The 18,063-nt window shown below is 52.8% G+C and overlaps 1 protein-coding gene across 1 annotated transcript in view; it reads right to left on the bottom strand.

Moving 5' to 3' along the window:
* The window catches only part of BRD1 (bromodomain containing 1), a 36,620-nt gene extending 26,399 nt beyond the window's left edge, over positions 1-10,221 (bottom strand). Inside the window, exons 1-2 of the mRNA XM_049771538.1 lie at positions 10,202-10,221; positions 7,246-8,626 (exon numbers count right to left, since the gene is read on the bottom strand). Of these exons, the coding sequence (XP_049627495.1) occupies positions 7,246-8,612 (1,367 nt within the window). The 5' untranslated portion in view covers positions 8,613-8,626; positions 10,202-10,221. The remainder of the gene's footprint in view (positions 1-7,245; positions 8,627-10,201) is intronic.
* Between the last annotated feature and the right edge of the window lie 7,842 nt (positions 10,222-18,063).

The raw sequence follows: 18,063 nt of genomic DNA, 5'->3' as shown, positions 1-18,063 counted from the left end.
AACTGGGTCCAATTGTGTGGGCCTGGCAGGGCAGTGTGCCTATAGATGCTGAGTTCAGAAGAGATGAAGGGACAGCAGAGGTAAAGGGGAATGGGACAGAGGGGCCATGCAGGACCATGCTCCTCACTCTGCACTCGTTCCCTGGCCCCCATGCCAGTCTTCATAAATGTCTGTGAAAGAAATCCTGGATTTCTCTTAATTTATCTAGAAGTTCTAGTGAATGATGTCAGGCTTCCCAGGGGGACAGGGACCTTGCAGGACTCTGAGCAGAAAGCAAGGCGAGCCAGAGCCATGGACAGGAACTCAAACTGATGATGACAGCACTGAGAAAGGACATGGTCCGCCTCCGTGATCGCAAGCACTGGGAGCCTGACAGGCCAGTGGAGGCTCTGCCAACCAGCAAGGATGGACTCACTGCAAAGTCAGACCCACCTGAAGGCTCCAGGTTAGCCAACGTCCCACCACCTAACTACCCCCCCACCCATACACACATATGTCCTGGGAGAAACAATTCAGCAGGCAAACTATGCAGGAAAAGACAGAGCCAAGTTCGCTTTGGTGGCTGAGGTGGTGACTTAAGAATCCTATCTAGGGGCCGGAGAGATAGCATGGAGGTAAGGCGTTTGCCTTTCATGCAGAAGGTCATCAGTTCGAATCCCGGCGTCCCATATGGTCCCCTGTGCCTGCCAGGAGCAATTTCTGAGCCTGGAGCCAGGAATAACCCCTGAGCACTGCCAGGTGTGACCCAAAAAAAAAAAAAAAACCAAAAAAAAGAAAAAAAAAAAAAAAAAAGAATCCTATCTAAAAAAAAAATCCTATCTAGAGGGGCTGGAGCAGTGGTGCAAGCAGTAGGGCATTTGCCTTGCACGCACTAACCTATAAAGGACCACAGCAGTTCGATCCCTCTCCCCCACCATATCCCATATGGTCCCCCAAGCCAGGAGCGATTTCTGAGCACGTAGCCAGGAGAGCAACCCCTGAGTGTTATTGGGTGTGGCCAAAAAAAAAAAAATGAAGAAAAAAAAATGAATCCTATCTAGGGCCAGAGTGATAGCACAGCAGAGAGGATATCTGCCTTGCACGCAGTTGACCCGGGTTCGATCCTCAGTATCCCATATGGTCCACAGAGTCCACCAGGAGTAATCTTTTTTTGTTGTTTTTTTGTTTTGGGGCCACATGCGGCGACGCGATGGAGTTATGCCTGGCTATGCACTCAGAAATCGCTCCTGGCTTAGGGGACCATATGCAATGCCAGGGGATAAAACTGTGGTCCGTCCTAGGCTAGCTCGAGCAAGGCAGGTGCCTTACTGCTTGTGTCACCGCTCCAGCCTATCCAGAAGTAATCTTTGACCACAAAGCTAAGATAACCCAAGTGCCACCGACTATAGCCAAACACCACTCCCCCCACCAAAATAAAAAAAGGACCTCAGCAGTGGCCAAGGTGCTTGCCTTGCATGCAGCCAACTGGGGTTCAATCCTCAGCATCCCATTTGGTCCCTAGAGCACCCTAACAGGACTAATTCCTGAGTGCAGAGCCAGGAGTAATCACTTACCCAGGGGGAGTAGAGAATGGCTCAGAAGCCCAAAAAAACAGCACCTGCCTGGCTAGCATGTGCCAAAAATTCCGGTGCTGCTGTCACAGGAGTTGGTCTCACTCCAGAGTGCACCCTCTCCAGGCTAGTCCCCCAGCAAATAGAGGAACATAAAAACAGCTTGTGTGTACCCCATGAGCTCCAGTGCAAGCTCCAAGGCCAAGTGTGAGACCCACCAACAAGGCCACAGTATAGCAACAAGCAGGGAAAGTGAAATGAAAAGATGTCACCCAGACATCTTTAAAATCAGCAGGGCCCCCTAGTGGCCAGAGCAATAGCAGAGGGTAGGGCATTTGCTTTGCATGCCACTGACCTGGGTTAAATCTCTGGCATCCTGTAGAGTCCCCCAAGCACTGCCAGGAGTAACTCCTGAGTACAGAGCCAGGAGTAACCCCTGAGCACCACAAGGTTTAAGCCAAACACAAACAAACAAACAAACCAAAAAAGCAGCCCCTGGGTTGGTGTGATAGTACTGCAAGGAAAGTGGTAGCCCTAGGTTCAATCCCTTACATCCCATATAGTTCCCCCACCCCCAAACACTATCAGGAGTGATCCCTGAGCACAGAGCCAAGAGTCACCCGAGTACCGCCAGGTGAGGTTACCCTCCAAAAATAATAGAAAAATAAATTAAGTCCCATCTGAAGGCCAGGGAGCTACCCAAAGGGCTGAAGCACACACAGCCCAGGGGGGCCCTGGGTCCTCAGGCCCAGAGCGCCAGACTCAGCATACAGGAGAGGGGGAGGCGATGCCCACCCCCAGCCCATCTTTCTGCCAAGGTCTCAGCTGAAATGCCGAAACTGGAACAGCAGAAGAGGGATGAGCCCGTTCGAACTGAGTGGTACAGGAGGGCTCACCCTACTTTAACATCCCCAACTTCGGGGGTCCACGGGCTAACTCAGTAGCTCAGCAGGGCTCCACATGTGGCCTACATACTGTTGTTACCAATGGCACACAGAATTGGAAGGTTCCAGCCTCAAATACCAGAAAGAACCGAGTCCCCATCAAATGGCACCCCAGCAAGCCCAACTCAAAGAGGACATCCGCTTGCACGAAGCAAAGCACCACAGGACCTGAGGGACTCCCAACAACTATAGCATCACTACAATAGCCACAGGAGAAGGAAGGTTGAAAGGCCACTGACTGAGGAATCAGATTCCTGACTCCCCATGAGGGAGCTGGTGGGGCTGGGCAGTCTTCAAGCCAGATATCACCTGTGCCATCCTCGGCACCCCACCCCAGATCTTCAACACCCTGAAGTCAGTGAAAAAAGCCCATCATCATTCACAATTCTTGTCCACAGCAGAACAGCCCATCACCCCAAAACCAGGGCATAGTGAAGGGACGAAGGGTGTCCACCTTAGGATCAGATTATGTTTCATCAACCATAACTTCAACAGAGGTGAAATCTTTTCCCTTTTTTTTGGGTTTTGGGTTACATCCGGTGACACTCAGAAGTTACTCTGGCTATGCGCTCAGAAATCGCTCCTGGCTTGGGGGACCATACGGGATACCAGGGGATCAAACTGTGGTCAGTCCTGGGTCAGCCGCGTGCAAGGCAAACACCCTACTGCTGCACCACCACTCCGGCCCCTAAGCCCCAGAAACTTTTTTGGGGGGCCACACCCGTTTGACGCTCAGGGGTTACTCCTGGCTATGAGCTCAGAAATAGCTCCTGGCTTGGGGGGACCATATGGGACGCCGGGGGATCGAACCGCGGTCCCTCCTACGCTAGCGCTTATAGGGGAGACACCTTACCTCTAGCACCACCTTCCTGGCCCGGCCCCAGAAATTTTTACATTTTGGGGGGTCCACACACACCAGCACTCAGAGGTCATCCCTGGCAGGCTAAGGGAACTCTATGGGATGATGGGGATCAAATACAAGTAGGCTGCATGCAAGGCAAACACCCTCCCCACTATTGTATGGCTTCAGCCCCAATCTTTACAACTCTTTAGCTAGTAAGGCCTTAATGCACATCTTATACTTTTGACCCACAAATCCAGTTAAACTGCTTTCTAAATGGGATGAGAGAGCACAGGAAGATAGATCAAAGGGCTCTGCCTCTAAGAGGCCCAGGTTCCAAACTAGCAGCACCGGGTGTGGCCCACAAAAGGAGTAGTGAGGGACAGGGCTGTGGTTCAAAAGGTTCCACATGCCGTACAGGGGCAAGGCCCTGGGTCTACCCCAGCACAGCAGCTGCCATGCCAGGGCACCACTGCACAATCCACTCAAGCACCTGCCCAAAAATAAATACCAGGACTGATTTACACTCTGCTACAGTGGTTTTCTCTGGCCTTGTGTCTTCTGCAGATTCTATAATGAAAAGGTATCTGCTACATCAAGATTTCACCCTGGGGAAGAAAATCACCAACTCTAAGGAACAAATTGGCCTCCACAGTGTCAGACCCCAGTCCAGAACATGTGATAATGCGGCCCCCTAAACATCTGTCATTATGAAAAATTTTTGTAAGAAAATAACCTTACAGATCCAGAGCATTGCACAGCAGGTGGGGTGTTTGCCTTGCACATGGCCCACCCAGATTTGGTCCCCAGCATCCCATATGGTCCCGAGCCTGCTAGGAGCGATTTCTAAGTGCAGAGATAGGACTAACCCGAGCACTGCCGGGTGCGACCCAAAAACCATAAACCAAAAAAAAAAAAAAAAAAAAATACAATACAAAAACTTAACATGCAAGGGCCGGAGAGAGAGCATGGAGGTAGAGCATTTGCCTAGCATGCAGAGGAACAGTGGTTCGAATCCCGGCAACTCATATGGTCCCCCGTGCCTGGCAGGAGTAACCCTTGAGCACTGGCAGGTGTGACCCAAAAACAAACAAACAAACAAAAAAAAAATAACATGCAATGTGCTAAAGGTATTTTTCACTCTGTGATAATAAAAAATTAAAATAACGTATTGTAAAAAAAAAAAAAGCTGAAAATCCGCCACTCAATTCGTCAGAGTGAAAGAAGTGCACTTGCTGTCAGCCGCCTCCAAGAATGACAACCCCGGTAGAAGAGTCCCTGGGGTACATAAGTCCACCCATTATCCTGCCTTATGGTTTTACTCCTCCACCACCCCCACATGCTCTCTTAAAGTCCGTCACTTGCTCAAAGTTCAAGGAAGCACTATGGTGGAGGAGCATGTGTATTCTGGGGTGAGATTTTCCCAATGACTTACCTTTGTCTGAATAAGAGTTTTTTTTTTGTTTTTTTTTTTGTTTGTTTTTGGGCACACCCAGTGACGCTCAGAGGTTACTCCTGACTATATGCTCAGATATCACTCCTGGCTTGGGGGACCATATGGGACACCAGGGGATTGAACCGCAGTCCATCCTAGGCCAGTGCACACAAGGCAGATGCCCAACCACTTGCGCCACTGCTCCGGCCCCAATTAGAGCATTTAAAAAAAAAGAAAAAAAAAAAGGGCCCGGAGAGATAGCACAGCCGGCATTTGCCTTGCAAGCAGCCATTCCAGGACCAAAGGTGGTTGGTTCGAATCCCGGTGTCCCATATGGTCCCCCGTGCCTGCCAGGAGCTATTTCTGAGCAGACAGCCAGGAGTAACCCCTGAGCACCGCCGGGTGTGGCCCAAAAACAAAAAAAAAAAAAAAAAAAAAAGAAGCAGCAGCAGCAAACAGGGGACAAGAGCAATAGTGTAGCAGTACTAACAGTAATAGGAAATGCCTTGCACTAGGCTGACCTGGGTTCCATCCTGGACAATGGTCCCCCAAGCAACACCAAATGTAATTCCTGAGTGCAAAGCCAAGAATAACCCCTGGGCATCACCCAGGATGGCCCAAAAGCACAAACAAAAAGAGTACCTCAGAACAAGGAGGAACTGGAAAAGGGGTGGACACAGCTGGATAGGAGCAGGCCCTGTGGACACCTGTCAAACTGGCCCTGTGGAAGGCTCGAGCTGAGTGACCGACACACCTCTATCATCTAGGGAGACACACGTGGACCCCCCCTCAACTGTGCAGTGCTCAATCCTGTGGCTCAATCCACATCAGGTTAGTATAACAATCTAGGAGGTACTCCTGTGGGCAGGGAGAGGAGCTCTATTCGGTCAGAGACAGTGACAATATCGCCCGACCCTGGGCACTGCAGTGGGCGAGGCTCCTCCCAAGACTAGTGCGAGCATGAAGGAAAACAAGACAAACTGGTGCAACCATTCTCGAAAATACCATCACGCTTCCCTGAGAACAGAAGCAAGGATCCAGTAGCTCCAATCCTGGAACCCTTCAGAGAATCTGAAAACATGGGGCTTAAGGAGAGGGACGGGAAGACAGGAATATGTCCTGACCACATGCAACCGAGCTCCATCCCTGGCACCAAATGACCTGGCCATCACCAGGTGCAGTTCTAAGCACCTCAGCACTGCTGGGTGGGGGTGGCAGGCACCACAGGGTGCAAGCAACACTGCAACTTCAGTTGCCCAGATGGTTTGTCCAGTAGCACGAAGGTGGCCCCAGGATTCCCAAACATCTCTGGGGTACACACATGCCGCCCCAAGAATACGAGAACATTAAGTCAGAGCCAAGGTTCACTGCAGTTATCGAGTCACTAAAAAATGAGAGCCAGGGGCCGGTGCGGTGGTGCAAGGGGTAAGGTGTCTGCCTTGCCTGCGCTAGCCTAGGACGGACCGCTGTTGTATCCCCCGGCATCCCATACGGTTCCCCAAGCCAGGAGCGTTTTCTGAGCGCATAGCCAGGAGTAAGCCGAGCATCACGGGTGTGGCCCAAAAAACAAAAAATAAAATATGAGAACTAGGCAGGAGCAATAGTACAGCAGGTAGGGTACTTAGCTTGCACAGGGCGACCCAGGTTCCATCCCCAATACCCCATATGGCTCCGTGAATACAGACTATTAGGGGTGATCCCTGAGCACAATCAAATGGGGTACAAAAGCCAAAGAGATACAAGTATGTATATACGAATGAAAGCAGCCAAAGTACGTATTCTTGGGTAATGGGACAAAGATGTGGACTGTATGTGCAATGCAATGATGCTGTTCCAAAACTAGGTGACATTCTGCATCTACTTTCCGTTTGCAACAGAATGGAAGGAACTCAAGAGGATGAAGCCTAAGTGAAGTGAGAAAGAAAAAAGTACTGATTTCACTCACCATCAAGACATCAGGATGTAAAACTGAGACAGAATCAGCAGTGACTAGATCCAAGTAAGGGTATTTAAGATGGTGAAGCAAGACACGGAGGGTGGGGAAGAAGAGAGACTAGATTCATCAAAAAAATAAGGGCAGGCAGTGTACATGATTTCATACGTGTAAGGACCAAGTTCGACTCTAGCACTGCATGTCCACACACACACAGCCCCACCACTGAGTGGGTCCAGATGGCCCAGCGTCGCTGGGGCCCGAGCATTGCACTGAACTGTCCATCCTGCAAGCTGAGCATCACCAGGAATGATCCCAGGCCCCTGATCACCATCTGTGAGGCCTCCAAATATTGCGAGGGAAAATAAAAAACTAGAAATACGTGCCCCCCAAACCCTGATTCCCGACTTGAGTGTGCGGTCACTACTCTGCCCCCACGTGCTGTACAAATGGGATCCCATCTCGGGGGCTTCAGAGGATGCTGGGACCAAGTGGGGCACTGACGGAGTGTGGCTCCTCTGGACCCCAGCTGAGGCGCTTACCTCTGCGGGGGAATGTAAGGAGTACACACAGGCGGTAAGACCGCACAGGGTTCGCTCTGTGTCTTCTTCGCCTTCTTCGCCTTCTTCCTGACCTTGGAAGTGGACCTAACCGTTTTGACTGAACTATCCTTCCGACACACCCCATTTTTCATCTCCACGTCCCCGTAAATGTTCAGCGGTCTCCGGGTGCAGCCCGGGGGGGTGTGGACATCACAGTACGCGGTTTTTCGGACCGAGAAGGTGGTGGCACCACCCGTCAGCTCTTTGACGGGCTCCATCTTCATGTAGAGCCCGGCCCTCTGGGCACAGGTCACATGAAAGGCCGTGTAGCAGTTGGCCTTGTGGCACTGGATGCAGGCCCCCACCCCCTTCTGCTTACAGAGGTAGCATGTCAGTTTCCAGCGGGCCGGCGGGATGTTCCTCACGCCGTCAATGGGCTCAATGAACACTGTGTTGGCGAAGCCGACCTCGGGGATCCACAGGGCACACACCACGTGGCCCCAGCGGTCATCGTCCGTCTTTTTGAAGGCACCACCCTTGTTGGGGCACAGCACGCAGTCAGCGGGCCGTGCCCGGGACTGCAGGCAGTGACGGCATAGCCACTGGCCCTCCGGGATGTAGGGCACCCCATAGCACTCTTGGTGCACGGCCAGGTTGCACATGTCACAGAAGAGGATGACGTTGCTGTTCTGGCACTCGCCGTCCATGCAGATGCAGCACACGGCGTCCTCGTCGATGAGGGACTGCTGCTCGCCCTGCTTCTGGTTCTCGCAGTAGGACTCCTTCTCGAAGCGGTCCATCAGGAACTCGAACACGCTCTGCGACACGGCCGACACACAGTCGCCCTTGCGCTTCTCGTTGACGATCTCCAGCCAGGCGTAGTCCTCCTCGTCCATGTCGTATTCTACCTCGTGGTCCAGCTCCTCCGCCGACTTCTCGATGAACTTGTAGTACACCGGGGGCCTTCGAGGAGCCGAGGGAGGGCTGTACTCCACGATGCGCACCTTGGGCTCCGGGAGCGCGCTGGCCGAGGCAGGCGTGCCGTGCGAGCTGGGAAGGGTTTCGCTTTTCTTTTTGACACGGTTGTTTTTGTGACGCTTAGTTCTTAAGCAAACGGGTGGCCGCTCGCTGTTTTCCTTATTGCTGTTGCATTCGCTCATTTCTTGAGCGGTGAGGTCATCTTCTAATATGATCTCCAAGGGATCAAAAATACTGATCCTGTGCAGACGCCCTTCAATTTCTATCTCGACCATCCTCTGAGCTTGCGCGTACGTGAGCGTTTCTCGCGTGGGGGAGTGTTTAATACTGCACGGGGAGGAAGGATGCCTCGGTGCAGCGCCTCGATGACATCGTCCTTTCCTCCTCATTTGGTAATGATTACCTACGACAGAAATTCGAGACCATTACTGGCGGGCCGCAACCAAAGCTTGCAAAAACACACCGATGCGCCCAGGAGAGCTCGTGGAACTCAGTCATCGACACTGTGTATCCAGTCATGCACCACGACCACTGGCCACACTCAAGACTTGAATGCCTCACCCAGCCCCTGAGCCACCCTTCCCAAAGGACTCCAAAGACCAGAAAGCAAGGGACAGGAGGACAGCAGCACAGTGATGCTCACCCCACGCTGAACCAAAGGACTACGAGAGGACTTCGAGCATCTCCTCCCTCACTCCAAGTCATGCCCACCCCGAGTCCCAGAAGTTTACATTCAGAGCCGGGCTGAGGTGACAGCCCTAGTCATCACCCCAACCACCTCTCCCTTCCCTGGGCACAGGCGCCGTCCCTGATCACCACCACCACACCATAGTCGTGTTGATGTACAAGTCAGCAGCCTTCGCCCGCCAGAGGAAGGGTGAACCAATCAGAAGCACTCTTGTGCCTGGCACAGGCGATTCCTCCCCGGGGGTGTGATCCCTGGGATGCGTGGCCCAAGGCGCCGAAGCAGCGCACCCAAAGTGGACACCCCGAGAAGCGCAGAATCTGCTCAGACCTCTGCCATGCTAGTCACCGAGTCCAGCTGCCCTTTCACTTGGGGCTCCCCCATATCCCGGCGGGTCCTTGTGCAAGTCGCACCGAGGGGGAGCAGCGTTACAGGACCAGGAGGTCCATGACGGACTCCTGTAAGGGAGCCTGGTGGGGAAGGGCAGGAGAATGGGGTCCAGCCACGCCACCTGCTGCGGGCGGGTTGCTGGGGAGTGAGTTCGAGGAGGAAGCCCGGAACCTTCCAGGCCCCGACGGAGATGGAGATGGAGCTGGAGATGGAGAGACCCTCCGAGGCACGGTGGCCTGGCCTGTCCTGACCCACCTCACCTCACCTCACCTCACCAAGCCGGCCTGGCCGCCCACTCCCATCTGCCCACGGCGAGTGTGGAGAACAAGTGTCCGCTTGGGACCCACGCTCGGACTGTGCCGTGCCGTGCCAGGCCAGGCCCAGTGGGCGGGCGGGCGGGCGACGCTCCGGGCCTTGAGGGGCAGGGGCGCGGGGCGGGTCGGGGAGGGACTCCGGGGACCAGGGAGGGGTGCGGCTGCGGGGACCGAGGGGTGTGGCCCACGCCCGCTCACGCCCCCACGCCCACTCCCACTCCCACTCCCGCTCCCGCCGGCCGGCCGGCCCACCCTCGGGGCCTCCAGCGCCACTCCGAGACCCGGAGGCCGCGGCTCGCGGCCCCGCAGCCCGCGCGCCCGGCAACCCCCGGCACCCCGCGGGCCTCGAGCGCCCTCGAGCTCGGCGGCCTCCAGCCCGGCCTGCAGGCCTCGCCGGCCCCTCCGCTCTCCGCTCTCCGCCCCCGGCCCTCGGCCCGCCGCCCGGCCGGCCGGCCCTTCCGGGTGGCGGCGCGCCCGACGCCGGCCCGGCCGCCCAGACCCGCCGCTGCTGGCCGAGGCTCCGGGCCGCGGGACAATGCGCCGCCAACATGGCGGCGGGGGCCCGGCAGCGGCCTTCCCGCGCACTCACCTCCGGGGCCGCGGCCCAGGGCCGGGCGGCGGCGGCGGGCGGGCGGACGAGCGGGCGGCGGGGGCGGCGGGCCGGGCCGGGCCGGGGCGCGGGCGCCGGGCTCCTCCGCCAACGGCCGCGGGCGGAGCGGCGGGCCCCGCGGGGCCGGGGCGCGGCGGGCGCGGGCGGGCCGGCGGGCGGGCGGGCGGGCGGGCGGCGCGGGCGGGCGGGCGGGCCGGCGCGGCCTCCGGCTCCGGCTCTCGCTCTGGCTCTCGCTCCCCAGCGAAGCAAACAATGCGGCGAGCGCTCCGCCCGGCGCGCTGCGTGCGAGACGCGCCCCGCCCGCCGCCGCCATGACGCGGCCGGGAGGGAGGGGAGGGAGGGCAGGTCGCTGGGCCCGGCTCCCTCCCCTCCCCTGCAGGCCCGCCCACGGCCCACGGCCCAGACCCACGGCCCGGTCCCGCCCGGCGGGGTGGCGTGGGCTGGAGGCGGCTGGGACGGAGGGGAGGACGGAGCTGGACAGACAGACACAGCCAACACACACACACACACACACACACAGCCAGTGACCATTAGGGCACCTGGGTGCGAGGGAGCCCAGCACACCTACACACACACACACACACACCACACCACCCCACGGCCGGCCCAGCAGACACACACACAGCCACAGCCAACCCAACACACACACACACACACACACACACACACACACACACACACAGCCAGTGACCATCAGGGCACCTGGGTGCGAGGGAGCCCAGCACACCTACACACACACACACACACCACACCACCCCACGGCCGGCCCAGCAGACACACACACACACACACACACACACACACACACCACCCCACGGCCCACGGCCGGCCGGGTCCCTCTGAGCACCTCGTGGGCACCCGCACCCGGACAACAGCGGGTCAAAAGCCCGGCGGCCTGTCCATCGGCTCTCGGGCTCTTCACCGGGCCTGCACCCTCTGCACTGGCAGAGAGGTGAAGGTGAAGGCTTGGGTGGGTAAAGACCCCCGCGAGGGATTAGCAGCCACTCCGGAGCCAAGGCCCTCCTCAAAGCTGGTGGCTGCCCCAGATGCGTCCTCCTCGGACTCGGCACTGGCACCCACCAACCTGCACTGGGTTCTCCACCTGAACAAGCCGATGCCAAATGAGCTGATGTCAGGGCACAAAACAGAAAACACAGACCCTCTCACAACCAGATCGACGTTTCAAACGGGGCAGGTGGCCGCCAAAGGCTCACCTTCAGGGCGAGCCCATTTTGAGACTTGAAAGCCATAGACTAGCTGCAGGGGGGCCCATGATAGGTAGTGGGGAGCATGCTAGCCTTCCTTGCCTCTGAGGTTCCATCCTCGGCGTCACATAGGGTTCTGAGCGCCACCAAGAGTGATCCCTGAGTGCAGAGCCAGAAGTAAACCCTGAGCACCATCAGTGTGGAAGAGTCTCCTTTATTCAGGCAGAACCTGAAAACCAATTAACAAAGCAGCAATTATAAAAATCCTAAAATTCAGGGTCAGAGCAATGGCGCAAAGCAGTAAGGTGTCTGCCTTGCCGGCGCTAGCCTAGGACAGATGGCGGTTCTATCTATCCCTCAGCGTTCCCCAAGCCAGGAGCGGTTTCTGAGCACATAGCCAGGAGTAACCCCTGAGTGTCACCAGGTGTGGCCCCCCCCCAAAAAAATCTAAAATTCCACACACTAAAAAATAAAAAGTAAAAAAATAAATAAAAGAAATAAAAATAAACAATTCCACACAGTAAGGTGAATCTAGCCTTCCTGTGAGACAGTTTCACAATCTATAAACATGAAGTTACATATACAATGTTTCTTAAAACTTACTAAAAAAAAAACAAAACTTACTAAAAGACCTATCCTAGGCAAGGGCCCAAGAGACAATACAGCCAGCAGGGCAATGGCCTTGCACTTAGTCAACCCAGGTTTGATTCTTGGCACTCTATATAGTCCCTTAAGCATTGCTAGGTCCCTCAAGTGCTGCCAGGACTCATTTCTGAATATGGAGTAAGACCTGAGCACCACTGAGTATGGCCCAAAAACGAAAGAAAAGGAAGGAAGAAGGAGGGAGGGAGGGAGCAAGGGAGAGAGGGAGGGAGGGAGGGAGAGAGGGAGGGAGGGAGGGAGGAAGGGAGAGAGGGAAGGAGGGAAGGAGGGAGGGAGGGAGGGAGGGAGGAAGGAAGGAAGGAAGGAAGGAAGGAAGGAAGGAAGGAAGGAAGGAAGGAAGGAAGGAAGGAAGGAAGGAAGGAAGGAAGGAAGGAAGAAGGAGAAAGAAAGAAGAAAAAAATATATGCCTAGCAAAACAGAAACGTGAACCCAAGAATAAGGAATAAGGCATGGATGCCAGAAAGAAACCAGTTTGTACAGTTTAAAGACTATGAAGGCGAGGCCAGGGAGCTAGTGAAGAGGTGGCACATGCCTGGCATGCACAAGGACAGAGCTCCATCCCAGCACCACTCTGCTAGGCCCTCAGATTCAATAGAGCAGCTATTCAATAGAGCAGGACTGTTCTTTGGCCTTCTGTGCACGGCTCAATAGATACGCCTCCTCCCAAAAAAAAGGAAAAAAATCAAAGTTATGAGAGACTATGTCAGATAAACTTGGCATAGCACGTATCAAGGGGTAGCTGTGAAGAGGGCGTGACAGAGCCTGAAGCTCTTGTATTGTTAGAGATTTCAGAGTTGGTAGAGAAAGGTTTGAAATGTACAAATAACAAAACATGGGACAGGGACCAGAGCAGTAGCATAGTGGTAGGGCATTTGCCTTGCACGTGACTGACCCAGGACGGACCTGGGATAGATCCCTGGCATCCCATATGGTCCCCCTGCCAGGAGCAAATTCTGAGCACAGAGCCAGGAGCCACCCCAAGTGCTGCTGGATGTGGCCCCCTCCCAAAAAAAGAAAAATCATGAGGCTAGGGCAACAGGAAAGGAGTCGAGGCACATACCCCCAGTTCCATTCCCAGCACCTCTACCTGCACGATGTCCTCACTGAACATGCAGCCAAGTCCACAGAGGTTTGCTGGGAGGGGTCCCGAGGCCCGAGCCTTGCTTGGGGTCTCCCCTCAAAAACACACAAGTAATACAATATCAAGGCGATGGACTAGAACAGTGAGAATAGGAATTGTAATTCTCAAAAGAGCAAGGTGGGAGATGAAACTGAAATGAAGAAAAATTGACAATGCCAACCAAAAGCAGAGATGTAAAAGAGAAGTGTATGATAAATGAGCAACATGAGATGAGAGGACAGAAATAAATTCAATCCTCTGAGTAATCAGAGACATGACCCAAACAAACATGTCTATTAAAATAAAGACTAACCAAGCAGAATACAAATATTGTTCAGCACTGTTTGCAAAAAACATGACCCAAAAAGTCACAAAAACTGAAAATAAAAGGATGAAAACTATGTGTCATGCAACTTTTGTTTTATAAAAGGCCATAAATAGAATGAAAAAAAAATTGACAAGTTTTTGTTGGTTTTGGTTTTTGAGTCACATCCAGCAGTGCTCAGAGCTCACTTCTGGCTCTATACTCAGGGATCCCTGCTGGCAGTGCTCTGGAACACATGAGATGCCAGATATTGAACCCAGGACAAATGCATGCAAGTCTAGCAGCACCTTATTCTCTACAGCCCCAAGAAAGACAAATTAAAAATAAATAAATAAATTAGGGGCTGGAGAGATAGCGTAGAGGTAAGGCATTTGCCTTTCATGCAGAGGGACGGTGGTTCAAATCCCAGCATGCCAGGTGGTCCCCTGTGCCTGCCAGGAGCGATTTCTGAGCATAGAGCCAGGAGTAACCCCTGAGCGCTGCCGGGTATAACCGAAAAACAATAACCAAAAAAAAAAAAAACCTAAATAAATTAGAAGCTATTTGTAACATAGATATTGCAAATTATTACTACCTAGAGTACATAGTACCTTTTCAAACTCATTAAGAAGAGACAAAAGTTCAACAGAATGATGGACAAACCTTGTAATCAGGCTCCTTGAGAGAGAAAAACAGGAATGAAACTAACCTCACTAGTCATTTTGAAAATGCAAACTATTAGGACAAATGTCAAAATCTGAGAACATCCAGCGATGCCAAAAGGTGAACCAATCAAAACATACATCTCCTGATAACTAAGACATCACAGGAAAATTTTTTGTCATGCAATGAAGTTAGATATGTGTCTCATGGCTAGAACAATAGAACAGTAGGTAGAGTATCTGTCTTGTATGCAGCTGACCAAGGTTTAATCCCCGTAACCCCAGAGGACCCGCTGAATACCACCAAGAGTGATTTCTGAGCTCAAAGCCAAGAGTAAGCCCTCAGCACTGCCAGATGTGGTCCCCAAAAAAGTCACCACAGAGCCAGCAGGTAAGACACTTGCCTTGCATGTGGCCAATTGGGATTCAACCCTTGGTATCCCAAGGGATGTGGTCCCCCAAAAAAGTCACCACAGAGTACAGCAGGTAAGACACTTGCCTTGCCATAGTGACAGTACAGCAGGTAAGACACTTGCCTTGCATGTGGCCAATTGGGATTCAACCCTTGGTATCCCATATGGTTCCCCAAGAACCATCAGGAATAATTCCTACGTGCAGAGCCAGGAGTAATCCCTGAGCACCGCTAAGTGTGACCCCAAAACTAGACAAAGAAAGCAAAACAAAAAGACACTGATTTACAAAATTGTTCATAACAGAGTTATTTCAGACATAAGATGTTTCCAAACCAGTGTCACCTTCCCTCCACTAATGTCCCCAAGTTCTCTCCTACCCACCCCAGCCTGCTTGCTCTCTGGGGCAAGATTACCCTATGCGCTCAGAAATTGCTCCTAGCTTTGGGAAACCATATGGGACGCTGGGGATTGAACCCAGGTCCGTCCTGGATCGGCCGTGTGTAAAGCAAATGCCCTACCGCTGCGCTATAGCTCCAGCCCCTGAACAAGAGCATTTTTAAATAAAAAGTCAGGGCCGGAGCAATAGTAGTGTAAGAAGGGTTCTTGCCTTGCACTCTGCTGAACCAGGTTCAATTCCTACTATCCCATATGGTCCCCCCAAACACCATCAAGAATAACTCCTGGGGGCCGGAGAAATAGCATGGAGGTAAGGCATTTGCCTTGCATGCAGAAGGTCAGTGATTCAAATCCCGGCATCCCATATGATCCCCTGAGCCTGCCAGGAGTGATTTCTGAGCATAAAGCCAGGAGTAACCCCTGGCCACTGCTGGGTGTGACCCAGAAACCAAAAAAAAAAAAAAAAAAAAAAAAAAAAGGAATAACTCCTGAATGCGGAGCCACCAATAAGCTAAGCTAGGTATAGCTGAGTATTACTGGGTATGGCCTAAAAACCAAGACTAAAACAAAAATCCAATAGAAAATAAAATTATCAGAAAGTAAATCAATAAGTCAATTCACTTATTAACTGCTATACGTTTTTATCCTCTTAACTTAGTAGAGGACGACCATATGCATCATTAATAAGGATTACATTTGAAATGGTTTATTGTTTATTTTTTAATTTTTGGTCTTAGGGCCACACCTGGCAGTCCTCCTGACTTTGCAGTCAGGAATTATTCCTGGCAGTGCTCAGGGAATCATATGGGATGGTGGGGATTAAACCTGGGTCAGCTGCATGTAAAGCAGATGCCTATCCACTGTACTATCTCTCTGGCCCCTCAGGATCTTTTTAACTCCCATTTTTGGCAGAAGGAAAGATTAAATCCTTCTCGCTCTATCTATCCTTTCATTTCATAGACTGCTTTCACACACAGTATTCTTTATATGGTATTTTCTCACTTCCGAATGCAGGAAAGATCACTTTTGCTGAACCTCGCTTTTTATAGAAACGTACTTCTTTGCAGTTTCCATAGGAATCAGTTCTCTTCTCGTACTGGGCTATAATTAGACCCACTCACGAGCACCCAGGGCCTTCTTGGGTGTCGTATGTGAGAAGACACCAACCCACGTTTTGATGGAGGAGCTCCCGTGTCTCCACCTCAGCTCCTCTGGGCAGACCCTGTTCAAGGGTCCCCAGAGTCAGGCAGTTTGGCAGATACTTACCTGAAGGCACAAGTGAGACAGGCCAGCTGGGGAGGGGAGGTTAGGCTCCTTTCCTTGACCTGGGACTGAGCAAACAAAGGAAATCGCAGGCACAGGGCAGCTGAGCCCGCATAGCCAATGACAACTCTGGACAGAAGCTGATTTTCCAGCAGTGGTGGTGAAGCGACAACAAAGAAGTGAGGGCTCAGAGGTGCAGAGCCAGAGGCGGGGCCAGCCTGGGCTAATTATCACCTCTCCCAGCCAGCGCCCTTATATGAATCAGGCTCAACACAAAGATCAGCTACTGGCCAACAACCACTTTCAGAGTTGACCAACGGGTATAGGGGTGGGTGCTCAAACTTTGCCCAGTGTTAGGGCATAAGTAGAAGGATGGTCGAGGCTGGAGTGATCCTACAGGGAGGAGGGTGCTTGCCTTGCACGCAGCTCACTCTGGTTCGAACCTCAACATCCTAGAGGGTCCCCTAAGCACTGCCATGAGTCAACCCTGAGCATCACTAGATGTGGCACCCAAAAAAAAAAAAAAGATGGTTGATGGTCCAGGTCAGTGGTGGGCAACCTTTTTTTTCAACTGAGCCAAATCTCACCAAAACCACGATTGAAATTTACTTTGAGAGCCACACAGGGCGCGCACTGACAGAAGCTAGGAGCAGAATCTTGACTCCTGGAGCTGCCGCCCGGCACACAAAGAGCAGCATCTCGAGCCGTGGCTTGCCGACCACTGGTCCAGGTAGTGAGAGAAAGACCCTGCAAGAGGGTTTGCTTACTTACTGTTTCACTTGCTATTTCCGGCTCTGAATTTTCAGTTCAGTGGATGCAGGCCTGGATTCTTAGGCAATGGTTCTGATCACTGAGTGATGGCTGGCACATCTGTCCAAAACAGCTTCATTCTGTGCAAAAAGAAGGTAAGTAGGGCTGAGGGCTGGATTCAGACCAAGAACCAGGAAATTAATGACTTGAAAGAACAAAAAAGGGGGGAGTTACAACACAAAGATGAAGCAAATGTTGAGCTTACCTGATGGGGCTATAGCAGCCGTATCAAAATTCTTTGAGTTACCACATACCGTACTGAAAGAAAAAAAGTACAACAGATTAGCAAGGAAAACCTGTTTTCTTTTAGAGGGGTAGAGGTCACACTGGCTATGTTCAGAAAATGAATTGCTTGGGCCACACCTGGTGGTGCACAGGTCTTTCTCCTGCCTCTGTGCTCAAGGATCACTCCTGGTGGAACCATATGGTGGTGGGGTTGGCTGCTTACAAGGAAAATGCCCTACCTGCTGGTACTGTCTCTGGTCCAGAAAATGAGTTGTTTTAAAAAATTAAGTGACGGGGCCGGAGAGATAGCATGGAGGTAAGGCGTTTGCCTTTCATGCAGGAGGTCATCGGTTCGAATCCCGGCGCCCCATATGGTCCCCTGTGCCTGCCAGGAGCAATTTCTGAGCCTGGAGCCAGGAATAACCCCTGAGCACTGCCAGGTGTGACCCAAAAAAACCAAAAAAAAAAAAAAAAATTAAGTGGCGAATGGGGCCGGAGAAAATGCATAGAGGTAGGGCATTTGCCTTGCATACAGAAGAAGAGTGGTTCAAATCCCAGCATCCCATATGGTCCCCTGAACCTGCCAGGAGCGATTTCTGAGCATGGAGCCAGGAGTAACCCCTGAGCGTTGCCGGGTGTGACCCCCCAAAAAAATATTAAGTGGAGGAGCTGGAGCGATAACACAGAGATAGGGTGTTTGCCTTGCACGTGGCAGACCCAGGACAGACCCAGGTTCTATCCCCATCATCCTATATCGTCCCCTGAGTCTGCCAGGAGCAA

Source organism: Suncus etruscus, chromosome 4, assembly GCF_024139225.1.
Source record: "Suncus etruscus isolate mSunEtr1 chromosome 4, mSunEtr1.pri.cur, whole genome shotgun sequence".
In the NCBI taxonomy this organism is placed as follows: Eukaryota; Metazoa; Chordata; class Mammalia; order Eulipotyphla; family Soricidae; genus Suncus; species Suncus etruscus.
The sequence above is the reverse complement of the archived record's forward strand: the minus strand, read 5'-3'. Positions and strand labels throughout refer to the sequence as shown.